This window comes from Taudactylus pleione, unplaced genomic scaffold (genome assembly GCF_031769625.1).
Source record: "Taudactylus pleione unplaced genomic scaffold, aTauple2 ptg000372l, whole genome shotgun sequence".
In the NCBI taxonomy this organism is placed as follows: Eukaryota; Metazoa; Chordata; class Amphibia; order Anura; family Myobatrachidae; genus Taudactylus; species Taudactylus pleione.
In genome coordinates this window covers 1,437,537-1,464,393 of record NW_028284773.1, presented here as the reverse complement: position 1 = coordinate 1,464,393, position 26,857 = coordinate 1,437,537, and the positions used below count along the sequence as shown (strand labels likewise).

General features: G+C 47.0%; 1 protein-coding gene across 1 annotated transcript in view; it reads left to right on the top strand.

Annotated features, from left to right (window-relative positions):
• Window positions 1-15,565: 15,565 nt before the first annotated feature.
• TFRC (transferrin receptor) overlaps window positions 15,566-26,857 on the top strand; it is a 38,254-nt gene continuing 26,962 nt past the window's right edge. The window contains exons 1-2 of the mRNA XM_088444780.1: window positions 15,566-15,767; window positions 26,400-26,456. Coding sequence (XP_088300906.1) covers window positions 26,418-26,456 — 39 coding nt within the window. The 5' untranslated portion in view covers window positions 15,566-15,767; window positions 26,400-26,417. The remainder of the gene's footprint in view (window positions 15,768-26,399; window positions 26,457-26,857) is intronic.

Sequence of the window (26,857 nt, the reverse complement as noted above, 5' to 3'; positions counted from 1 at the left end):
ACTACATACATGACTAAGGACATGACTATAGTCCAGCACATGACTACAGGGAAGTACGGAAATGACTATAGCACGGTATATACATGAATATAGCACAGTACATATTTCGTCCTTTATGGTATGGAACACACAGGATGTTTCCCCGTCCCACTGACCACACCCTCATCAACTTATGCCATCCCATCCAGGCTAGCAGCTGACCCCCGGACTACCTGCCCACACAGTTACAGCCGAGGTAGCCAATGAGAGCAGGGCCAGCTGTCACATCACGCACCTTGTGGAGCATGTATCACCCACCTGCTGGTGGAAGTGCGGCACCCCAACACTAACAGAGGGTCATCCGCCATCACTGCAGGTGGGGGAAGAGGGTGGTGTGATGGAAGCTGCAGACCTTGCGTGGAGTCCACGGCTGCCTGCCGCAATTCCCCGACTTTGCTGCCCGCAAAGTGTGACATCGTCATCCACAGCACCGGGGGGTGACAGGAGATGTAGTCCCGAAGCCTTTTTTTAAGGACCCTCACGTTCTGGCTGCGGCACTGCTGCTGGTTAAAGCGGCCACCTCCTCTTATCCAGTCCCCGCCCCCATCTCATCCGGACTCTTGCATGCGCAGTCCGGATTACCGATGGAGCAATGGGGAATCTGGGGTTTTATTTAATTTTCCGGGGTAGCGGGAGGCTCTACAATGAACTGGGGGCCTGATTCAGAGCCGCTCGCAAAAAGCGAGCGCTTGCTCTGAATCAGGGCACGTGTTTTTTTTTTGGTTGCGGTTACCACCCACAGCTTATGCGAGCGGCAATGATGATGGTCGCGATGGTCAAGACCATCGTGACCATCGGGCTTGCGACGAGATCCTTGCAGTAGGGTCTCGTTTCCGCAAGCCGCAGTGGACTTCCTGCACTATTAGAGCAGGAAGTCCACCTACCTACATCACTAGTGATGTCAGTAGGGCCGTCCACAAACGGAGGCGTTCCTGCAGGAACGCCTCCGTTTGCTCAGCCACCCCCCTTCCCCGCCTTCCAAACGTGGCGAGCTGTCAATCAACATCGACAGCTGCCCCTTTTGGATGCGAGTGCTTTTTGCGCTCGCTCCGGGGCTCGCGCGTGCGCACTGGGCCACCATCGACCCGCTTGCGAGCGCATAGCACTTGCGAGCGGGTCTGAATCAGGCCCTGGGAGTCTACTGCAGGATGCGGGAAGATACGCAACTATGAGGTAAGATGTATCAAGCTTTGAAGAGAGATAAAGTGTAGAAATGCCCAAAGCAACCTTCATCAGCTTCTAACTAACATTTCATAGACTGTGATAGATAAATGACAGATAGAAGATGATTGTTTGCTGTGAGCAACTTCTTCACTTAATCTCTCTTCAAGGCTTGATATATCAACCCCATAGTACTATCAATAACAAGGAAGGGTGGGTAGAGGAAAGGTGAGGAAAGAAAGGAAAAAAGGGGAGGGGGAAGAGCATCTCTATTCAACTCAAAGCAAAAATCATACTCTAATAAGCTATGCGATCAATGCTGTTACTTACCGCTGCGCCGGCTTCCCCTCACTAGCGTGAGCAGTGAGACGTCAGGTGCGGTAGGTGACTTGCAGAGTATTCTCCCCGGGGCCCATATTGGAGTTCCTGCAGCGATGGTCATGGGCGCAGCCATCTTGGCTGAATCACCTGATAGATCCTTATCCAGTGGTAGCTGTGTCAGTTCTCAGCTGACTTGCTCAACCAGTGGACAGCTACCTGGGGGTATAAACAGGACTCCAGGTGAACAGGAAACTGTCTGATCAACTTTGTTATTCCCAGATGGTTGCTGTTTGCTTTGTTCCAGGCTTCACATGCAATCTTCCAGAGACTCTTCCCTGTGGTATTTCCAGTCATAGTGATTATTTCAAGTGCCTTTTCCTGTGTGTTATTAACAAGTGCCATTTCCTGGTACAGCAGAGCTAAAGAACACCTTTTGTCTGTGTGTGCTATTTCAAGTGCCTTTTCCTGTGTGTTATTAACAAGTGCCATATCCTGGTACAGCAGAGCTAAAGAACACCTTTTGTCTGTGTGTTCTATTTCAAGTGCCTTTTCCTGTGTGTTATTTACAAGTGCCATATTCTTGTTTTGTCTGTGTACAACTCCAAGTGCCACCTTTTGGCGCAGCAGTGCACCAGAATACCTTTGCCTGTGTACTCGGTACACACAGTGGTATATAAGTACAGATCCTCCTTCTCCTCGAGTCAGCAGCATATCCTTATTCCCCAGTGTTAGCTATAGAACATACTCCTCAGTGGATTTCCTTTCTCTGGTCTCCCACAGCACCTAATCAGGATACATTTCTATTGTGCTTATTCTGTACCAGTGGTACAGAGATTATATTTCCAGTGGGCTAAAGTGGTGTGTCTTTCTCTATTCCCACTCGCATCGGATCCCTGACCTGGGGACCGCAACCTGCTTGCCAGGTGCAGCTGAAACCCATATCCCGCTTGGAGGGGTCACTGGTGAACACCTCCCGGCAGGTTAGACTCCACACCCTAGGTCAGGTCTCGTCAACATCCGATGCTTGTGGATGGGGAGACTGAACATCCAGGCCCCTTGCTCCTGATTCCTTCCTTGACCAGGGCCCACAACTTCCAGACCCTCAGTAGGGGACTCCAGGATGCTAAACGTGACAGAAGAGCAGATACAAAAAAAACAGGTATTCCTTCAGAAGCACCAAACATTAGAAATATACTAGTATGGAACTTAGGATAGATTATGGAGAAGGGACCAAGTAGTGGATTTGAATACCTTCATTATCTTACCACTGTAAGCAGGAGATTAGTAATCTAAATATACTAGTCACTTTTTATGAAAATGTCCTACATCTTTTTCAATTTCAAACAAGGCTGAATACCTTTCAATATAACAAAAAATCCAAGAAGCTCAGTCTGCACCATTCCCAAGGAAGGCTGGAGAAAGTCATTTTTGTAGGAACGCATTTTTATCAAGAGTTACATTACAGCTATAATGGGTAAAGGAGCAGAGGAAGGGGGAAAGGCCTTCCAGGGATCCAAATAGCAAAAATAAAAGCATCACAATTGCACTAATACTTTGGTTAATTGAATTTTTAAGTTATGTATTTTATACTAAAATGTTCAGATTTTTATAGGAAAAAAACAAATTTTGTGGAATACCAGGACCTCCCACAACTTTGGGTTGAAGAAGTCTAACCCTAGTAATGTAGTGTTTTTTACAGTTCCAGATAAATTTAGCAAAAACAAGAGATATGGTAAGAACTTACCTTTGTTATCTCTGTTTCTACGAAGTCCATAGGGTCCACAGGGTTGACCTTGGGGTATAGGTTGGGAACCAAATCCGGGCACCACGCAGTTAAAGCTTTTAGCTCCCAGGATGCACTGGGTCCACTCTCCCTATAACCCCACCCCCAAGCCAGAGGCACCTCAGTTTGTAAGTAGCCAAAGGCCGGAGGAGGAGAGAAAAAGAGAGAGAAAACTGGAACACTCAATAACCATACTCACCGAAATGGGAGACGGAAAACCGGTGACCAGCCACACAGCCCATATGAAGCCAGGTGCGTCAGGGCGGGCGCCCTGTGGACCCTATGGACTTCGTAGAAACAGAGATAACAAAGGTAAGTTCTTACCATATCTCTTGTTTTCTACTTCAGGGTCCATAGGGGGTCCACAGGGTTGACCTTGGGGATGTCCCAAAGCAGTTCAACCAAGGGTGGGGACGCTCCTGTGCTGAGAGGAGAATCCGTCGCCAAAAAGGAAGCATCCTGAGAGGCAAAGGAAACCAATGCCTAGAACCTTAAAAAGGTGTGGACAGAAGACCACGTGGCCACCTAGTAAGGCAAAACAGCCGAGGCGCCACAGCGAGCCGCACACGAGGGTCACATGGCCCGAGAAAAAACAAGCATCAACAACAGGAAGGCCTACCCATGGGTAGGCCCCTGAGGAAGACCTACGAGGCCATCCAGCCAACATTGGGTTATAGGCCGGCCATCCTTTCCTGTGAAAACCAGAAATCTCAGACCACCAATAAGGAGTCCGATTTCCGTAAGGAACCTGAACGGATCACCTAAATCCAAAGAGGCCAGACCACAGTCAATGAGACCACACCAGCCGAGAGGACTGGGGACAGAATGGCCGTACCATAAGTTCCAGAATAATATGGAACCTGAAAACCACTAAGAAGAAACACAGGGCGAGAGCAACTCCCACCCTGACATGATGCCCTCCAGAAGAGGGAGCCACATGAGAACGCTCCCAATTCAGACACTCTCCTGGTTGATATAAACACCCTGAGAGAAAGAGAGAGCCTAAGCAATAGACCATGTAATGGCTATCACAACCAGCGGTTCCATTGACTGTCCCCGGAGGTAACGAAGAACCACTACTTACTCCCAAGGAGTCCCTAGGGAGGACAAATGGAGGCATAATCAAGAAAACACTCCAAAGGATGAACTGGATACCAGAGTGGAGCAATTCCATATCTTAACCATACTGACAGTGTAGAGATCCGCACTGTCAGGAAGACCAGGCCAAGTGTGAAACCCAAGCCAGCCGGAAGGAATGCCAGAATATCTGGAAATCCTGGACACCGGAGGATTGTATCGACAGGTACAATACCATAAGATTTATGGCTGCCACAGTTTGTGGTAGGTCCCAGCAAAAGCTGATCCATGTGCTCTAATCATTCCAACGATGACAAAGCCAGGGAAGCCGTAAGACCACTGTAAGGACACAGTCAAAGACAAACGACCCAGGTCCAAGGCAAAACCAAGGACCCTGAGACAACAGGTCCGGGCAGTGAAGCATCAGGGATGGAGTATCGATGTAGAGACTCCGAAGATCCAAGTACCCCTGACATCTGGGGCAATCAGGAGCCACCAGCAGGAAAGCATCTCCGTCTCGATTGAAAACACTTCCAAAGACCTCGAGGAAGAAGGGAGACCGGAGAACACAGGTACACAAAGTGGAAGGACCACTTCACCGACAAAGAGTCGCTGAAGGTTGCTTCAGAATCCCCAGAGCTGGACTGTAACACCATAGTGTGATAAAATCAGAAGGCCATGAGGGTCACCTCAGGGGGGCCCCCCCTGCTCACCAGGAGATGAAACCTCTCTTGGGGAAGAGACTAGTCCCCGGGATGCATGTCGTGACGGCTGAGGACTCCCGCTTCCCAATGGAGAGCTCCTGAAATGAACGCTGCCGAGATGGTCGGGAAGAGACCCTCGGACTATGTCCGAATATGTGACATACCTGTCATTGCCACCCAACGAACAGTGTTGCTAAAAAGGAAGCCACTGTCCTGACCCTGTCGGACTGAACCTTTTCAGGTTCACCGGGAAACAAGAGTTATGCCAGAGTAAGTTAATTGACAGGGTGGAATCGACAGACGTCCAACTGCACTGATTCGATCCAGACACTGTCCATAGCAAAGAAAACCCTGGACGAGATGGCCATAGCCACCCGGACAGGGACCGACTTGCCTCCGGAGAGAGCATCATCGTTTGAACAGTTATCCGACAGAAAAAACTCGTTCCATCTGGAGATGAGCCAATTATGGAAAGGCCTGGAATGGAACTGAGCCCATTCCACCATGCATCCCAGAGTGTAAAGACATCTGTCGACTGCGCAGACAACCATGTACTCCTAATGGAAGAGAGGAGATTCCGTCTTACGCCAGAAGAATTCTCAGATTCTGAGAATCCAGCAGGGATCCTAGATGAAGAATACCCAGAGAGGGATGCAGGGAGGACTTTTTCCCCGTTGATTAAACGTCTGCACCCTGAAGAAGCCACAGTCATCCTGACCTGGCCGTAAAGTACCCCGGTGATCCCGCTAAGAGCAGGAGGCCGTCCAGGTACAGGAGCATTGGGATATACTGAACAGAAGAACTGTCAGAAAATCCAAAACGCTGGTAAACCCCTGTGGGACTGAGGACAGTCCCAACAGGCAGAGCCCGAAAAATTGTAAGTGTTGCTGTGATACAGCAAACCTCAGCCCATGCTGAGGAAAGGTCTCTGTAAGTACCCGTAGGCACGCGTCCTGTATATCCAGTGATACCATAAAGTCCCCAGGTTCCAAACATCGTATGATGGAGCACTGTTGTAACACCTCCTATCTGGCAACAGCCAGAGTCCCGCTATGCGATCCACCCGCTAGTCAGCAACAGGGAACCCGAAGGCACGCAATACTGAGGGTGTATGATACAGGTGCAGGTCAACATTCACTCTAACCAGAATGGACCTGCTACCAGCCCTAAAGCAGGGATAATAATACCTGAAATAGGCTTCCCCCCATGTAAGAGGGAAAGAGCCCCGAACAGTACCCAGTTCACGGCAGAGCCAACTGGGAAGTAACCACAGGGCGTCAACCACGCCAATTAGCGTTTCGTAGAAAACGACATCCACCCAGGGTGGCTGTTGTGGTAATCCCTGCAAGGGGAGTGACAGACTATTGTGGCACCAGGGGGAATTCATATACTGCGAAAAACCCCTGCAGGGAGCGGTAGTCTGTGTCACAGGGGAAGAGTGCAAGAAGCTGCGAGATACCCTGAGATGAAAAGGGCAGTATGGTGAAGTAACCCCAAGTGAGGTACAACAATGGGGCCCGCCCGGCGATCCGCAATTGAGAGGATCCCGAGAAAACAAACCGCCCAAGGGGGTCGTGAAAGAGGCCAGCACCAGATGACGCCACATACAGAACCCTTTATGAGTCAAATCCTCCGCACTAACACCTGCAGCACATGACTTGCAGGATAATAAAAATGGGTGCAGTATAACGCTCTATCTCCTGATCAGACATACCTGACCAATCTTGGCGGAAATATTAAGCAGCGCTATACTGGTCCTGACTGATGCCAAAAATTAGCTGCAGGGACCCATTTTCAGCGTATGCAACACACAGTTCCATCTAAAATATGGCAACGTGCAGCACGCAACAGTATGTGACAAACCACACAAATATTAACAAGTATATAAATGTGAGGTCTCAGAACCACCCTAAGTACAGCTGTATTAGGGCAGATAAAGAAAAGGGATAGATATACACTGACAGGTGAGAGAATAAAGTACAGACAGTCAGCACTAGCATAAGTCACATACAATGCAGATATATACATATATACATAAACATGTCATATAATATACTGCACTATTACACTGCATTCAACTGCCCAGATTCAGTGTCTGGGAAGGCTACAGCGCTGTGTACACTGACCTGATGGTGAGGTACGCAGGGGGACTGGGCTCACTGCCATCTCCGGAGCTCTGCTGCTGCACCACAGAGAAATGGCCGCTGGAGACCTCAGAAGAAGCGTGGCCCGCGGAGGAAGCAGCTCAGCGACGCCAGACTATGGATACTGAAAGGCGCGCTAAGCTGAGGGGAGGAGCCGCTGTAACAGGGAAGGCTGCCTCCCCTGGCCGGCTATTAACCCCCCGGGACGCCGGCTCCCTGCACCGATCGTTAAGTCCCTGGTGGTCTAGTGGACACACGGGGTATGGGGGGCCCGCCGCCACTGCCGGCGCCTCCGGTCTGTCCCCTGAGACCGGAGGCACAGGACTGCATTTGAAATGCGCGGATACACTTTCCATTGTTGTTGTTGTCCACTCGGGAAATCCTCCATACCATCTGGAACGCAAGCGGTGATCCGCGACCTTACCTGCTCCCCGTGGATCCGGCAGCAGTCCTGGGCGCCCGCAGAGTCCGGCTAGTACAGACTCTGGGGTCCCGCTGAGATCCCCAGATCTGTACTGGCGTCTCAGCGCCAGCGGGGTGACGGAGCGGCAGCTTAGACGTCCTATGGACAGTCCGACGCTGCCGCTCTGAAGAGTCCAAAGTCCATGGAAAAAACTTTCCATTGTTGTTGTTGTCCACTCGGGAAATCCTCCATACCATCTGGAACGCAAGCGGTGATCCGCGACCTTACCTGCTCCCCGTGGATCCGGCAGCAGTCCTGGGCGCCCGCAGAGTCCGGCTAGTACAGACTCTGGGGTCCCGCTGAGATCCCCAGATCTGTACTGGCGTCTCAGCGCCAGCGGGGTGACGGAGCGGCAGCTTAGACGTCCTATGGACAGTCCGACGCTGCCGCTCTGAAGAGTCCAAAGTCCATGGAAAAAACTTTGTCCCTAAAAAAATTAAATAAGCTTAGGGGCTGCTAATCAGCTCCCCCTGCGCTAACGGTGACCCGACTCCGGCCGGGCACCAACTTAAACTAAGGTGCCTCTGGCTTGGGGGTGGGGTTATAGGGAGAGTGGACCCAGTGCATCCTGGGAGCTAAAAGCTTTAACTGCGTGGTGCCCGGATTTGGTTCCCAACCTATACCCCAAGGTCAACCCTGTGGACCCCCTATGGACCCTGAAGTAGAAAACTGTAGTACAGCAGTTAGCGGTATATTTACTAAAGTATGGGTTTTTAGAAGTGGAGATGTAGAGGATCCAAAGCCCTATGCGAATGCACGTCTGGACAATCGTTATCTTAGTGCATTCACTCCTTCGCCATCGCTGGGACTGGTTGCCATACACTTTCCATTGTTGTTGTTGTCCACTCGGGAAATCCTCCATACCATCTGGAATGTAGAGGCTACTGACGTCCAATTCTATTGTCAGCATTTGTGGCCCAGACGGACCCCCGCAGGTGGATATACGGGCGGCGTGCAAGCGCAGCCGCTGCACTGCTCTTTACAGCACGGGGGATATTCAGGACTGCCTAATCCCGCACAGCATACTGAGTGCTGACTACTAACATTAGTAGAGAGTGGTGACTATACAAGTTTTCATGTTTCCATTTGCATCTGATTTGTGGCTTAAAACCAGGAGTGATATTTTATGAATATATGGACTGAGGCCCTGATTCAGAGCCGGACGCTCTGAAAGAGCGCTCACTCTGAATCAGGGTGTTTTTTTTTTTGTTGGAGTGGCCTCCTGGGCGCTCGCATAGCTGTGGGTGACCACCCACAGCTATTGCGAGCGGCCAGGATGATGGTTGCGATGGTCAAGACCATCACGACCATTGGGCTTGCGACGAGACCTTTGTTTTAGGGTCTCGTGGCTGCAAACCCCAGAGAGCTTCTGGCTCAAATAGAGCCGGAAGCTCTCTCACTGACATCACTGGTGATGTCAGTGGGGCCGCCCACAAACTGCATGTTTGTGAAGCCACCCCCACGCCACGCCTCCAAAACGGTGCGAGTTATCGATCAAAATCGACAGCCGCCCCCTTTTGGTTCGAGACCCAGAGCGGCGGAGCGCCCATCGCTAGCCGGGTCTCACGCATGCGCACGTTGGCTCCAGCGTGCGCATGCGCAGTGGCCTAACATCAACCCGCTCGCGAGCGCATCTCACTTGCGAGCGGGTCTGAATCAGGCCCTGAGTCCTTTTAATAGCAGTGTCATTTATAGATTAGACTTGGAGATCTCCATGGAGCCATTGTGATCACTATTGTTGTTTCATTAGTTTTATGTATTTTTATATGTAGTATTTGTTGGTACATATGTATGTGTTACATGTTCAAATATAAATATTTGCAATTTGGCTAGTCATATCCTAGTCTGAATAAATATATATTGCATATAGAAAATATTATTAAATATATATATTTTTTATTGAACATCAGACCCCCTGATTATTCTATTCTACTTTATAAATTAATGGTGTCTTATCAGCGCAAATAGACTTTTTTCTTTGCATGTCTTTGTTACACCATAGTATATGATGGTGCAGGTGTGTATTCACAAGCACACGTCATTATGCTGCTATTAACAAAAAATATTTTGGTCATTTGACTGCAAGATTATAGAGCTATATATATATATATATATATATATATATCTTTTTATTTATTAGCGCCTAATCTCTTGTTTTTGAGATGTTGCCCATGGCAAACAATCAGAGTCTACTTAACATTTATCTAGCATTTTCTAGAAGCTAATAGTTAGAATCTGATTGGTTGCTATGGGCTTCTAAATATCTGCACTTTAGTAAACAGGAGGTCTATTTACTTATGAAGAAAAGAAGAACTGATGAGTATAAGCGCTCCCCTAAAGACTTGATGTTAGAGAAAAGCTGCTGCCAAAATATGAAGAATGTGCAAATACTTCAACAAATATGTTAAATAGGAAATAAATAATCGGCTGCACTTCTCAATAACCATTATAAAAATTAAATTCATATAAAATTGATCACAATATATATAAGATCATATGGGCAGTGAAACTCTTCAGCAATGTAGAGAAATTTTTCACACATATATTAAACAATTCAATGCAATACAGTCAAGTGAAAATAAATAAATGTATAAAGATAACTGAAATGAATATGAATAAGAATAATGGTAATAAAAATTAAAAAGTCAATGGATTGTATCAATATGACAAAGCTGATTTAGATCATCTTGTCTATATAGATAGACAATACAGAGCAAATGTATTTGTTGGCAGTTTGATATATCCAAGCAGCTGTTGGAGGATTTTGGCTTTATGCTGGCATGGATTGAAAAAGGCAGTCTGTATAATTAGGAGTGATCTCACCCGTTTGTAGTTTGGACCGCAGCGTCTAAAGAATATCCTGGCGTATTATCCCGGTATATTAACGCAATGTGTCAACTGTGGCCTCGTCCAGTGTGCAATCGGCACAGGGAGTAGATTTTAGAATGCCGCGTTTGTGATGAAGTGGGGTCTCGTAGTGGGATATCCTGTGAGCAGGCACACAGGATCAGCAGTGTGACCAGAGTTCTGTCAATTGAAGCGCTGTACAGCTCTGCCTCGATCTGTTTGACAGTTGCTGGGAGCGCTGTGCGGTTTTGCCTGGATCTGTAGAACACTTGAAATAAATAGCGGTCTGGGCTTGGACTGCGCAGGCCGCTTGAATGGGAGCTGTGGTCGGGTCTCAGTGTAAAGGACCTCCTATGTCCAATACACGGATCAAGTGGTAGCAGGGGGGAAAATGTCTCCAATTGAATGTAAGCCGGCTATATAGTCTCCTCGTGCTGTGGTGAGATTTGTCTCTGCCGTGGTTCTCGGAAGCGCAACGCGTTTCTGTGTCTGAGACACCATCTATTTACTTAGCCTTGGATGGAGGATAAAGTACCAACTGATGAGCTCCTTACTGTCATTTTTCAAACACAGCCAGCAACATGGCAGGTAGGAGCTAATTGGTTGGGACTTTGGGCCTGATTCAGAGCCGGACGCAATTAGCGCTCGCTCGTCCAGAAAATAGGGGTGGCTATTCAAATGAACCGTTCGCTCTTTGCGGTCTGTTCACACCTCTAGGTCTGAACGAGCGAACAAAACTTGCTGTCGTTTTTTGGGAAACTAAGCCCCCTGGCCGCTCGCATCCTACGTCATGTCCGCTATTTATTAGATTAATCGAGTACATCGACCAGCGTATGAACTGCTCGCTATTCTTGTGGTTGGTTTTTGCTACCACAATTTTGCGAGCAGTTTGGGCTATAAAATAACCCAGTGACGTGGTCAATGACGCTGCTGTTTTAATTATGCACACCCATAAAACGCCCGTTTTGACCTTTAAGAACGCCTGCGTTCGGATCTCCACTCCCCGTTTTCAAGCACCTTCCCCTGTTACCACCCACATACGCCTCTTTCTGTCACTCAAATTTTCAGGCATTCGCTATTTTGCGAGCGCATGAATTTCGACCGCACTGACTGGTTCGCGCATGCGTATAGCGATCCGTACGCATGCGCAGTTGGGCAAACATCACTCGGAGCGAACGAGCGGCCGCTTACAAACGGCTCTGAATCAGGCCCTTTATCTCCATCCACTCTATCTCTATCAAAGGCTTAGTAAATAAACCCCTAGATCCCTTAGGGGTATATCTGCCAATTTTTCAACTGTTATATGATTTTAGAAATAATCAGGGAGAAATTAAATTTGTTCAAATGGTCCAGAGAGGAAGGTATAAAACCACAAGATATTTGAGGGTTGTATGTGCAACTGGAAATAAATATCTGAATATCGGTACACCAGATCAGGGGACGTAAGAGACAGAACCTCTGATTTATGTATAAAGATCCTATAGCCAGCAAAGAAGCTAAAAAGATCAATGACACAGAGAATAGCAGGGATAGATAGAACGGGACAGGGAATAAAAGAGGCATATCATCCGCAAGCACAGAAGAGTTCCAACCTACCAACTTTAATACCATGGTAATCAGCATCTCCGCAAAGTGCAATTGCAAAGGTTTCTAGGGCAAAGGCACATAATAGAGGGGAGATCAGGCATCTCTGACGTATGCCCACTATACATATAAGGGGTGCAGACATAAAGCCATTAGCCACAATACGTAAGGATGAATGATATGTGTGCAGGTTTCATAAAGATGGTCCCATACTACAAGGCTGAATGCCATTTCTACATCTGAAGATAATAAAATATTGAGAACATCATCATGAATATATTCAAGACTCTGCAACACTGCCAGCACCTTATGACTATTGGAGACTGATCTGCATGAACAATAGTAGGAATTATAGTTTTCAAACATTCAGCCATAATTTTAGTGAACATCTTTTAAAGATGGGGAAGTAAGAGGCTATGGATGAAGGATTCCTGCCAGGCCTGGGGAGAACCATGAGAATTGCATCAATGAAACTTGCGAGGAGGATTTTATCAGTAAAAATAGCGTTATAAAATGGTGTAATGGTGCAAACACACGGTACAATAAAAATGCACCATATGAATGATAACGATATCGTTCATTTTTTTGTGCCTTCCAACCCTCATACGACCAGCAATATCGTTATCGCTGACTGATTGTACCGTATGTACGCACCATCAGAGAGTCTGTAATATAGGGCTGCAGGAGTTTGTAGAAGTCACCGGACAATCCATCTGGCCCAGTTGACTTGAGGGTTGTAAGCAATTGGCTGACATAACTTGCTGCTCAGAAATGGGTTGGGACAGGGCTGCTACTTGGGAATCTGTAATGTGTGGAGAGAAATGTTATCCCAAAAAAGAGATTTGTTGAGTTAATTGGTTCTTACTAGATGCGAGCATAAAAAGAATGGAGGATATTCATTATTTTAGTATTTTTGGCATCCTTTAGAGCTGCAACAATGGAACTAGATTTCACCACAAAGGTTGGAAAGAAGACATCCAGATTTATTACCATGCTTATGAAAAGCAAACCTGATCTGCTGCACCAAGGCATCAAAATGAGTTTTACATTCTAGAAACTGTGCTTTAGAGGTGGTGGAAGGAGATAGGCGTATGCACTGAAAACCAGTGGTAAGGACAGACTATGCTGATCGATACATTTCCATCTGGCTATTCAGAACCTTAGCAGCAAAATAAATACTTTCCAGTGGATAACAGCTTTAGCCATTTGCCAGAATAGAATGGGGGTTATTTTGATGTTCTGAACTGGACAAGACATAATAATTCCTAGTGGTTTGCAGCATACTCTTACATTTAGAGTAGCATACTAAGGATGGGGAAAGTGCCAGGTCTTATAATTTCCAATGGAAAAAGGGTCTTTGTACAGTACTTCTAGCTAAATTAAAGAATGGCTGTTGAGACCTAGGACTCAACATTAGAGGTATGGGCAAGAGGCAAAAGGTAATTAAACACTAAAAGGTAATCAATATTAGAACTGGCGTTATGTGCTGAGGAATTATGGGTAAATTCTTTTTCCAGGGGGTGATGGAGTCACCACACATTAGTGAGGTGCAGGCAGAGGAGTAGCGTGGAACCATGGTGCCTGGAGAAAGTGCATGTCATAGCGCCCTCCCTGTACTGATCTGTGCCATTGAGGTATGGCCAGTCTGCGGGGGAATACTGAAGTGAAGAGAAAAACAGCAAATAGTGGCAGTATCATGCTGGACATTGAGGTCCCATTGGTGGAATAGAATGCTTCGGTGATGTACTGACATTAAGTGATAGCTCCTTTGGCACTGCTTTAATGTATAGCACCTAGGATCTGACTTTTTATCTCCTTTGAATCATTGTTATTAGTCAATAGAGGAGATTGTATTATATATTCTGATCATTTATTATTAAATTGACAGAATACATGTGCTAGAGTGAAATTCCAAAGGGTACACAGCTTATTACTGCAATTACGGACCCAAACAGCTTTTACTGGAGTGGGAACACCTATGGAAGTTCCCTTCTCAGCTATGCTCCTACTTAGCAAATATTCATTGCACTTATATTAATGTTAGTACTACTAATCATGTTCTGTCTGCCACCATTATTATTATTTCAGGTCACCTAATATTTTTTAAGACCTTTCAAATAACACTTTGTAGTCATGCCTGGAAACACCTCCATTACTTTAAATAGCAAAGAAGTGACTTTTTTTATATTCATACCTTATTATTGATGTTTAGGATTTTACCTCAGATGTGTAAATTTTAAGTCCATTGAAGCACAATGAATGAATGAGGAGAGAAGGAGGGAGAGGATCAAACAGGAGAGGACAGAGGCCGGTAAGAAAGGAGAGGGAAAGGGCAAAGCCAATCAAAGAGGGCCAGTGACATAAGCCAATAAGAAAAGGAGAGGGGTGGTGACAGAAGCCAATAAGAAAGTAGTGGGGAGGGGCAAAGAGTCGATCAGAGAGGGGTGGTGACGGAAGCTAATAAGAAAGGAGAGGGGTAATGACAGAAGCCAATAAGAAAGGAGTGGGGAGGGTCAAAGAGTCGATCAGAGAGGGGTGATGACAGAAGCCAATAAGAAAGGAGAGGGGTGGTGACAGAAGCCAATAAGAAAGGAGAGGGGAGGGTCAAAGAGTCGATCAGAGAGGGGTGATGACAGAAGCCAATAAGAAAGGAGAGGGGTGGTGACAGAAGCCAATAAGAAAGGAGTGGACAGGGGCAAAGAGCCGATCACAGGGTAGAGAGGGGAGGGAGTTAAAGAGGTGAGAGCTGAAGTGAATGTAATCAAAGTGACAAAAGAGGTGACAGAAGCCTATAAGAAAGGAGTGGGGAGGGGCAAAAAGTCGATCAGAGAGGGGTGGTGACAGAAGCCAATAAGAAAGGAGAGGGGAGGGGCAAAAAGTCGAGCAGAGAGGGGTGGTGACAGAAGCCAATAAGAAAGTAGAGGAGAGGGATGGTGACAGAAGCCAATAAGAGAGGAGTGGACAGGGACAAAGAGCTGATCACATGGTAGAGAGGAGGGAATTAAATGTGAGAAGTGAATGTAATCAATCTGACAGGGAAGGATAGGTGACAGAAGATGATCACAGAGGAGGGAGGGCCGGAGGGGAGGCAATCTGGGCAGCTTGAGGGAGCATGAAATGTAGAAACGGATCTCAGATCCGTAACTTATTTAGGATATAGAGAAAACAAACTGAGATAAAACTAACAGGCGGCTGTCATACTGTGCAGGCGGGAAAAATCGAGCTTGCTTGGATCCGACTCGGATCTGCTAAATTCGGGTGGGCTCTGATCTCTAAAATCCGAACCCGCTCATCTCTAGCTTAGTACATCCTGCCCATTGTGTTTCTAAACAGAGCCATACACTATCCTATCCACCTGATCCCACCTGTATATCGTTTGCCACTCACACAGACACACTGCCTTATTGCTGCACCCCTCCTGCCCTGGGCCTGGTGAGGGCTGGCAATATTTCACACAGGTCACGGCGGGCGGCCTAGCTAGGTGTGGGCAGGGGAGGAGGAGGACCGTAGTGTCAGAGTGTGCGTCTCATGCTGCTGCCGTATCCAGAGGCGGGCCTGCCATGGTGTACGTGATAAGGGGCGGTATAATGAGCCTTGCTGACAGCCATTAGTCCATGTTACAGTAGGAGAGAACGGGACGGGAGGTGAGTGTGCCCGGCACATGGCTGCTCTTTGTACGTCTCACATATTATTGGCAACCGGTTAGCACTCAGGCTTCGTTGTCGTCCGCTGCGCTTCCCATTCATTCTCCGTCACACAGCAGCCAGTCTCTGTGCAGCCGGTGCTGTAGGAGATCTCCGGTGACTGCGTGTTACACTGCGGTGTGTGAGGGGATACTGTATACACCCGGTGTGTGTGTGTATATGTGTTTCTACTGCTGCTGCCGGCCCTGCACCCCCTCCCCCCGGAACGTGAAGGTCGCCATGTGTCTGACAGGCAGCTCCTGTCTTATTGGCAGGTTATAGTTCTCATTATCCGCTGTGTAATATAGCATGCTACTGCCTCTCCCTGTGTAATATAGCATGCTGGTGCCTCTCCCTGTGTAATATAGCAGGCTGGTGCCTCTCCCTGTGTAATATAGCATGCTACTGCCTCTCCCTGTGTAATATAGCATGCTGGTGCCTCTCCCTGTGTAATATAGCATGCTGGTGCCTCTCCCTGTGTAATATAGCATGCTGGTGCCTCTCCCTGTGTAATATAGCATGCTGGTGCCTCTCCCTGTGTAACGCTGTGTAATATAGCATGCTGGTGCCTCTCCCTGTGTAATATAGCATGCTGGTGCCTCTCCCTGTGTAATATAGCATGCTGGTGCCTCTCCCTGTGTAATATAGCATGCTGGTGCCTCTCCCTGTGTAATATAGAATGCTGGTGCCTCTCCCTGTGTAACGCTGTGTAATATAGCATGCTGCTGCCTCTCCCTGTGTAATATAGCATGCGGCTGCCTTTCCCTGTGTAACGCTGTGTAATATAGCATGCTGGTGCCTCTCCCTGTGTAATATAGCATGCTGCTGCCTCTCCCTGTACACTGCTGCTCTTATTCCCCGGCTTCTAGACGGCTCCCCACGTGTCTGCTGCACCCTATATACAGCTTATTGCAGTATATGTAATCTCGGTGCACCCTTCACCCAGTGTACACACACAGTACAGTCTTTTACAAAGGACAGGGACACAATTACGGGTCACTCTCAAGGATAACGCACTTCAAGGTTAGATCAGGGCAATGAATGAACACGACAGGGTTAGCCTGAATAGAGCACATGCTTCGCCCTCGAAAGTGTCTGCTAGCAGGAAGTTATTCTGGGGAAACTTAAAACAAACAGTTTTATTTGTTGCATGCTAGTTTCCAAACGAATATATTTCTTATACAGCTGCAGTCTCAGATACATTAGTATTTTGCTATTGCCTGGCTTTTAGTTGAAGTCTGGTTCTGGTAATCGGCTTAGCCGGCAGAACGTTGTATAATACAATCTAGTAATAAAATGTGACCTTCATGTGATTCTTGGAATTCAGACTAACTAGGCCTCTTATGTACTCAGTCATGTATACTCCGTCATGGAAGCAGGATCTGCTCCTGGTGTATTTGCCGAACAGCCGTGGGATCTTTCTCTAGATTAATTTATAATTGTGTGAAATCATCAGTATTTATATATTTTTTTTTTTCATGTAGAATTATTATATATGGTACTTGCTATTCATATTGGTGTCACTTCACACCTTACATTTAAATTCTTATTTAACAAGTGCATGCAAAGAATATGCCTTTTTAATTATTTTTTTTGTACCATATGTTCTTCTCCCTTGTGCCATTCCTGATGTCCTTCATTCTAGTCCTGTTCCTGACCTGATCACTTAACACACCCCATGATGTCCTCTCCAAGAATACATGAGTTCACAATGTCTTTGAGCAGTTAGCCGTCAGTCTTCAATAATTAAAGCTATGCTATGGCTGGGGATACCTACAGAATAGACCCTTTGATTTATATTATATGCAAAAAAAAAACAAAGGACTCCTCTCATTAAACACTCTTTTAATATCATTTAAGCTATTGGTGACTAGGAACAGGCTGACCTATTAAGGGGTAGTCATAACTAATTTTAATGTTCATATACCTTTTTAGTGTAAAGTTTGGGCAGGTGACTTTGTCAGTGACCTGGACATAATTCCTCCTATTCTGTAGCTTTAAGGTGTGCCAGATTATGAATTGTTGCCTAGCATTGGAGGCGGTTGAGGGAGAGAACTTGTTCTACTGCTATTTTATATCCTAATGATTTGAATACATGATTATACTAACTACATTGATACATGGTGCCTGTAACCAAAGTACACCCTTTACCCCTGGAGATGATTACTTGTATAGCACCAGCGTATTCAGTTTCACTTTAAAATTTGTAATGAAACAAGACTGGAGGGTCTATTCAGCACCAGTGACGATCAGGGGCGAATCTATAATGGGTGCGGGGAACACGGGCCCCCGGGTCCAGGGGGGCCCTGCACCGCACACCCTGCGCCATAGTATTACTTACCTCTCCGGAGTCCCACATTGGCGTGGGGTCCGCTGCTGTAAAAACCACTGGAAAATGGCCGCTGCGCCCGTTTTACAGTCGTATGCACAGTACAGGGAAAATGGGCGCCGCGGCCATTTTCCCTGTGACCTGCGCATACTCTATAGACTCTGGGCGCACTCTAGTGTCCAGAGTCTATAACTCCGGCGCTGGCCACGTACAGCTCAACGCGCTGCCGGATAGAAAGGAGGGGGCCCGTGTCGGAGACTGCACACGGGCCCCCTCCTCTCTAGAAACTCCCCAGGTGACGATGTTGTCCAGAATATTATCGGGCAACATCTTCACGAGTTTTTATCAATCATGATGATTTATTGCTGTTATTCAGCAATATTTTCTGCAGGGGCAGCGGATGCGGTAACACGCTGTCCCTGCGATGTCACAGAAGGCATTGTTTTTGGGATTCCGAAAACAATCCCTTCTGTTTGTTCCTCTGCACATGTTCAGTCATGCGCTTGAGAACAGTCCCCGTCCCTGCATGCGGTGACCGCCGACAGGGTAAGTACAGCCCAGCCTGCTGAAATTGATTGACATTGTATACTAGCCTGTATACATGTATATTTGTGTGTGTGTGTGTATGTATATATGTATGTATATATATGTATGTATATATATATATATATATATATATATATATATATATATATATATATATATATATATATATATAAATGTGTGTGTGTGTATATACTCGAGTATAAGTCGACCCGAATATAAGCCAAGGTACCTAATTTTAACACAAAAAACTGGGATAACTTATTGACTTGAGTATAAGCCTAGGGTGGGAAATGCAGCAGCTGGTAGTGCCCGCAGTAGTAATTAATTCCCCCTGGTAGTGCCCCCAGTAGAAATTCATTCCTCCCCCACCCCCTGGTAGTGCCCCCAGTAGTAATTCATTCCTCCCCCACCCCCTGGTAGTGCCCCCAGTAGTAATTCATTCCTCCCCCCCCTGGTAGTGCCCCCAGTAGTAATTCATTCCTCCCCCCCCCCCCCTGGTAGTGCCCCCAGTAGTAATTCATTCTTTCCCCCCCCCCCTGGTAGTGCCCCCAGTAGTAATTCATTCTTTCCCCCCCCCCCCTGGTAGTGCCCCCAGTAGTAATTCATTCCTCCCCCCCCCCCCCCTGGTAGTGCCCCCAGTAGTAATTAATTCCTCCCCCACCCCCTGGTAGTGCCCCCAGTAGTAATTCAATCCTCCCTCCCCCCCCCCCCCCCCTGGTAGTGCCCCCAGTAGTAATCCATTCCTCCCCCCCCCCCCCCCCTGGTAGTGCCCCCAGTGGTAATCCATTCCTCCCTCCCCCCTGGTAGTGCCCCCCAGTAGTAATTCACTCCTCCCTCCCCCCTGGTAGTGCCCCCCAGTAGTAATTCATTCCTCCCCCCCACCTGGTAGTGCCCCCCAGTAGTAATTCATTCCTCCCCCCCCCCCCTGGTAGTGCCCCCAGTAGTAATTCATACCTTCCCCCCCCCTGGTAGTGCCCCCAGTAGTAATCCATTCCTCCCTCCCCCCTGGTAGTGCCCCCCAGTAGTAATTCATTCCTCCCCCCCTGGTAGTGCCCCCCAGTAGTAATTCATTCCTCCCCCCCCCCTGGTAGTGCCCCCAGTAGTAATTCATACCTTCCCCCCCCCGGTAGTGCCCCCAGTAGTAATTCATTCCCCCCCCCCCGGTAGTGCCCCCAGTAGTAATTCATTCTTTCCCCCCCCCCCCTGGTAGTGCCCCCAGTAGTAATTCATTCCTCCCCCCCCCCCCCCCTGGTAGTGCCCCCAGTAGTAATTCATTCCTCCCCCCCCCTGGTAGTGCCCCCAGTAGTAATTCATTCCTCCCCCCCCCCCTGGTAGTGCCCCCAGTAGTAATTCATTCCCCCCCCCCCTGGTAGTGCCCCCAGTAGTAATTCATTCCCCCCCCCTGGTAGTGCCCCCAGTAGTAATTCATTCTCCCCCCCCCCCCCCCCTGGTAGTGCCCCCAGTAGTAATTCATTCTTTCCCCCCCCCCCTGGTAGTGCCCCCAGTAGTAATTCATTCCTCCCCCCCCCCCCCCCCTGGTAGTGCCCCCAGTAGTAATTAATTCCTCCCCCACCCCCTGGTAGTGCCCCCAGTAGTAATTCAATCCTCCCTCCCCCCCCCCCCTGGTAGTGCCCCCAGTAGTAATCCATTCCTCCCCCCCCCCCCCCCTGGTAGTGCCCCCAGTGGTAATCCATTCCTCCCTCCCCCCTGGTAGTGCCCCCCAGTAGTAATTCACTCCTCCCTCCCCCCTGGTAGTGCCCCCCAGTAGTAATTCATTCCTCCCCCCCACCTGGTAGTGCCCCCCAGTAGTAATTCATTCCTCCCCCCCCCCCCCTGGTAGTGCCCCCAGTAGTAATTCATACCTTCCCCCCCCCTGGTAGTGCCCCCAGTAGTAATCCATTCCTCCCTCCCCCCTGGTAGTGCCCCCCAGTAGTAATTCATTCCTCCCCCCCTGGTAGTGCCCCCCAGTAGTAATTCATTCCTCCCCCCCCCCTGGTAGTGCCCCCAGTAGTAATTCATACCTTCCCCCCCCCGGTAGTGCCCCCAGTAGTAATTCATTCCCCCCCCCCCGGTAGTGCCCCCAGTAGTAATTCATTCTTTCCCCCCCCCCCCCTGGTAGTGCCCCCAGTAGTAATTCATTCCTCCCCCCCCCCCCCCCTGGTAGTGCCCCCAGTAGTAATTCATTCCTCCCCCCCCCTGGTAGTGCCCCCAGTAGTAATTCATTCCTCCCCCCCCCCCTGGTAGTGCCCCCAGTAGTAATTCATTCCCCCCCCCCCTGGTAGTGCCCCCAGTAGTAATTCATTCCCCCCCCCTGGTAGTGCCCCCAGTAGTAATTCATTCTCCCCCCCCCCCCCCCCTGGTAGTGCCCCCAGTAGTAGGAGTGGTTTCATACTTTTTGCTTTGCTGAATAGCAAAAAAGCGTTAAAGTACTGTAGAGATCAATGGCATGAACCCTACAGTGCGGTACTCTGCTAATTAGGAAAATATGGAGAAGGTAAATACGGTATCTTCTCCTTATACACGTTGCTGAATAGGGCAAAAGCTTAAATAATGTGGAAACGAGTGTTTCCGCATTTTTTACATCAGTTATATCATGCTGAATAGACCCCTGGGTAATAAGAGATAAAAGAAGTAAGACTTCCCTGCTTGCAAGCTTACAATCTCTTGAGTTAATTCAACTGGCTACACCCCTTAATGGGCTGAACTTGATTTTGTTTGAGAGAGAGACTGACACTCTAGAAAAGTTTTTTATAAAGCAACCTATCAAGGTGCTAAGTTTAAATACATATAGACAAGTAAATATAAGGGGTCTATTCATAAAGCCGAAAAAAGCCCTGTTTTGTTTTGTGGTAAACAGCATGTTTCAGTGGAGAAGTTCATGACTTTTCCACCGGCACCCTGTTCCGTGGATGAATCGCATCACCATACTTTTGTTAGGTGAGTGCAATTCATAAAAGTTCCTCCGCAGTGTGCGAATTACTCTCTCAGGCGCTATTTGTTATTCATAATGAAAAGCGGAGGGGAGTTGAATACTTCCCTGCATTCTGCCCGGCGCTTGCTCCTCCCCCTTTAGCCCGCATTCATTGCAGTAGTTCTGATGTGACCTGCTGCTCTGACGCTCCCAATATGTCTGTCTTCTCACTGCTTCCAGGGATCACGGAGGGGCCAGTTACTGCATGAAGACGCCGGACAGGTAAGTTTACATGAATGGATACAAAACATCACTATATATCACATCGATGTGATGCCATACAGAGTGATATTTTTCAGTAGCCACTTGATGATCTACATGAATAGGCCCCCTAAGGAGGAAAGCCACTTCCATTAGTAGATGATGTAGTCATGATTTCCCTTAGGTTGATGCCAGATATGAAACACAGAAAACAATAGTGTTATACTCATTATATAATAAATTAATAAAGTACAATGAAAGGTCAATATGAAGATTTTTCAGTGTTTCAATGTATCCCTTTAATTAATCTGCTTACTGAGATAGACTTGATTGCGCAGTAATATGGATCTTTTTATGCACATGGAGTGCTCTCAATACACTAGGAAATCCTCCATGAGGCATGCAATAAAATGTGAACATCCCCATATGGGGTGGGATGTACTGAAGTGAAAATGCTGCAGTTTTCAGAGTTTTGACCGCATTCCTCATATGTACAAAGCTCCGGAAAGATAAACTTACTGGAGCTTGCACCCAGTAGAGCTCGGTAGAACTGTCCTTTGCGTTTACAATTGCATTTGTATAACTGGCGTTCACGCCAGTATGCATGCTGCAAGTGGCGGAATGTATTGCATCCATAATGCGATGCATAATGCATTAAAAGAATATCAGGTTTAATAAAAACAATAGTACATAATGGAGCCGTACTGGAACCACACTTCAAAAGAACGGTACTGTGATTACAGATGGGATGTTCTGGACTCTCCTGCTCAAATTTTCTTTAACAGTGGTTCAGGTATGGGTTCTTCTCATAGCATTCCGGAATCAGTATGATTTACTGCGGACCGCATAACCCCCCCCCCCTCCATGGCTATCCGCGCCCGGCCTACCTTCGATTGGTAAGCCGGGTGTTGGTCTCCCGGCGTAGGTCTGATGACAGGTGTCGGGATTTCGACGCCTGTCATTAGTGCCTTGCCAGAATTAAGCAGTCGGGATTACGTCCGTCGGCTTCCCGACTGCTTCCCTAGCATTCCCTAGGACTTCAGGGTCCAATTTTTGTATCCAAAGCGTTTCACTCTGTTTGCAGTAGCTCTTCCCCAAGGCAGAACCTTCTCGGTAAGTAGATTACCAAGAGGGTTGCATTGAAATGCTGAAATCTTCACATTGGGCTTGATTTAATTCAAAACGAATTGAATAGTGCCGGGAAGGAGCTCCCGGAGCTATTCAATTCTGCGCGCTGTTAGGTCGGGGAACGCCTGTTCTCGCCTCTTAAACACGGTGTTTAGTCGCGACAATGGGCATTCTCCAACCAAACTTCCTGGCGCGAAGCTGTTTACGCTGCGCTAAGGGCAGAAAACAGCATCACATCTGCACTTTTGTCGGATTTCTGCTCGCAACCCAGGAGGGATGCGAGAAGAAATCCTTAGTCGGGCTTAGCAGCGCGCTGAACTGAATAGCTCTGGGAGCTCTTTCCCGGCGCTATTCAATTTGTGTTGAATTGAATCGAGCCCATTGTTCTTTTGTTGAACTTTTTCATTAATTATATTTATTATGACCATATCACACTATTGTTGCTTTCATATTTGGCATCAACCTAAGGGAAATCGCCTCATTAAGGCTTAATCTACTAAGGGAAGTGTTTTTCCTAACTATATTTACTTGTTTATATGTATTTAAACTGTCATTAAGGTTTAACGCCTTGAGAGGTTCCCATTTATACTTTTGACAGATATCTATCTGTCTCTATATCTATTACGCACACAAACCCCTCCACCACCACCCCAAGTAAATCCTTGCACCTGTCATCTGAATGGAAATTGTGTTACTTGTGACAAAAGAAAGATTTGACAGCGTCCTATGTTACCACTAATAGGAGGGCGCTTATTGATGCATTGACTTGGGTAGAGCTCCAGGAGTTTCCCTTTCCATGGAAGGGGCAAAGCACCTCGCGTTTGACTGTCAGTAGGCCAGAGGGTTCGGTGGCATGAACTTTGCAACATGTTTATCAGATACAATAGTCTTGGGACGTCCCTCGATTGCCCAGTAAACTCCTCCGCTTAAGCTTAATGACGGCATTTAAAATAAACGCTGTGACCATATTCACTCTGCTGCATAGTTGTTGTCCAAATGCAAAAGTTTTAGGATGGGGTCATATAAATTTGTTCTCTAAACTGGTGGTGGTATATACCACATATGTTTTTATTAAAAGGTTTCTACAGTGCACATTACCTGGTCTGCAGTACAGTTTGTTTGGCAGCAGTGTGACTAAAACTCCCAACAAAGTTTTAGGGGCCTACTGTATGTATCAATCTGTTTGCCAAACGATGCAATTTAAGTACCCAAAATACTTTTATCATGGCCAATCGTACACTCCTCAGATAATCTCCAATGTAAGTCAGCCATTTTTGGGGGTACAGGTGCAATTTCCAGAATTTTTTGCCTATTTTCAGTTTTTTTTTTTCGGCCCTCCCGTTTTTGTCTTTTTTTTTTTTTTTTTTTTATCGGCCGTTTTGCCTCTAATTGAATAAGTGCTAATTAGCGCTGCAGCTCAGTCCCCATTCTTATCAATGGGGTCTACGATCTGACTCCTATGTATTAAACTCCAAAAACCAAAGCTTTTTAGTTTAGCACCGGTAGTTTACACCATCTTCAGATGGTGTAAACTACTGTAAGCCTATGGAAGCTCCAGTGGCAGGAGAGAGATCTTTCAATTGCGGCAGTACCTCAATTATTATAGACCCCTTAGTCCTTCCATCTTCAACACAAGGAGGTTGTCCTGTCAGCTGTGGCATGTTTCAGCTTCAAGTTATATGGATTCTAATAAGAAAGAAACTACATTTGTTACGTGGACGGTGTATGTTAGTGTGCTGTTGCCAATCATCTAAGGCTGGGTACACATCAGAACGATGTGATTCTGGGCAATTTGGCAGGCACTGGAAGATATAGTGTGCGGTGCATGCACGATGCAGTGATACAACAGCGCGATATGCCATGCTGCATTTAGCATCATGTCGTCATACACAATATCTTCTGATTGACTGTGCAGCACAGCCAACGAGGAGACATAGTGTGTGACCTGCAGGAGCATGCAATTGGGGGTACACACTGATCAGTATCCACGATATGGCGTTCCGATTTTCCTGGAAACTATATTGTGCCGATGTTGTTCTGGTGTGTACCCAGCCTAAGATTTAGGTGGTCTCAGTTGCTCTGCATTGTATCGCTACAAGTGCCGCCCATGCTTGGTAAGAGGTCTGATGAATGCTGCCATGGGGAATTTTCAGTTTCACCATTGCAGCGTTGCGATCATGAACAGTTTTATACTCTGCGGTTTGTTCTTATCATCCCATATGAGCACACTACTTTGTTTCTTGTCTGTGAGGGTGCAGGAAATACTGCTTAACACTTACCTGGCAAGACTCCAGTGAATGTCAGGTGAAGATGTCATGTTATACTGATTTGTTTAATGAATGAAATCTAAACCTTGTTTAGATGCACTTTGTAATAGATTTGCTACTTCAGATCACTAATTTTATCAGCATATGTAACCCTCTCGCAACTTGTACATATTAATTTTTCTTTACTCTGGCTCTTCAACAACGACTTAACTTAGGGTTCAATCCACAACTACCTATCACATTAGGTAAGCAGCACACCGTGCAACACCCCACCCTCCTCCCTGGCATGTGGCTTAAGCTGGCCAGCATCAGATCAGATTCACCATCCGACTCCCCGGAGCTCCCTGACAGTCCTGGCAGCATATTTCTTATTTTTCTTAGCACACGATCTATCGTATGATCAATCGTGTGCCTCATGCGCTCATCAGGGAAAATTTATTGAAATGACTTGAATGGACGCACGATGCATCGCATGCACAAAATACACGATACGATCTGCACACGATAGGATGGAACATATGTACTGCACATCTGATCATACGATCTGTTATAGGAGCTGCGGGAGCGTGCATCTCATTGTATCCTACTCCAAAAATACACAATTTTCACAGGATCCATCCTAAGGACTCGTCGAAAATCGGGCAATCTGCTCGAAATCGTGCAGGTGTATGGCCAGTATTACTGTTTGGTGGGCTCCGCATAGGAGGGTAGAGGCTGTGAGGCTGCATTGCTTTCCTTCAGTGCAATGGGGTTGAGGTGGAGGGAGTGAAACTGCCCTTCCTCCAGATGTGTATATTTATACAAGATCAAAGCTGACAGTCTTAATAAACTACAACTTTTCTTCTCTATATATAAACAGCAGATTGCTTCTATTGTAGTGGGCTCACCATCGACTCCCACCACCTCATATAATACAGCACAGTGGTCAGTGAACACTTGCACAGCTCACTGTAGGGATCAGTGTTCTTCCAGGGAGTCTCCGTTAAACCATACAACCAGTGTCTGAGGAGGGTGATACAGTACTTTTCTTCTTACATTTTATAGGTCGTTTAATACAAACTATAGTTATTGAACTGATTACCTTTGCTGGAGAAAAGTTTCACTAACCTGGAGTCTTTCATATCATCTTTTTTTCTTTACTGTTATTGTAGGGATTTTATCCAGTTTCGATGAAGATGGAAAGAGCACGGTCGGCGGTTACAAATTTTGTAAGGTTTTTTTTTTTTTTGGTTAAGTTGCCCCATGTAGAGCGTTAAGTAATGATTGATTTATGCCTGCTTCCAGTGCAAATACACAATCTAGCCAGTTAATAGAATGAAAGTAGCATTTAGATCTGAATTATTGAGCAGGATCAAAAGCCTTATGAGTGTCTTTTTATCAATAATCGCGAAGCCACAGCACAATTTGCCAGCCTAAAGGTGGGTACACATATACAGATATCCAGATATACAGTGGTTCATACACACTGAACAACAATCTGTGCCTGCTCGCAGGTCCCGGCGACCAGGGGGGCGTGTCCCGCTGTCGCTGTGTGTACGAGCGGCCTGCCGACCACCCGTACATACCTGCCGATGGACAGATATGTCTGCAGACATATCTGTCCATCGGC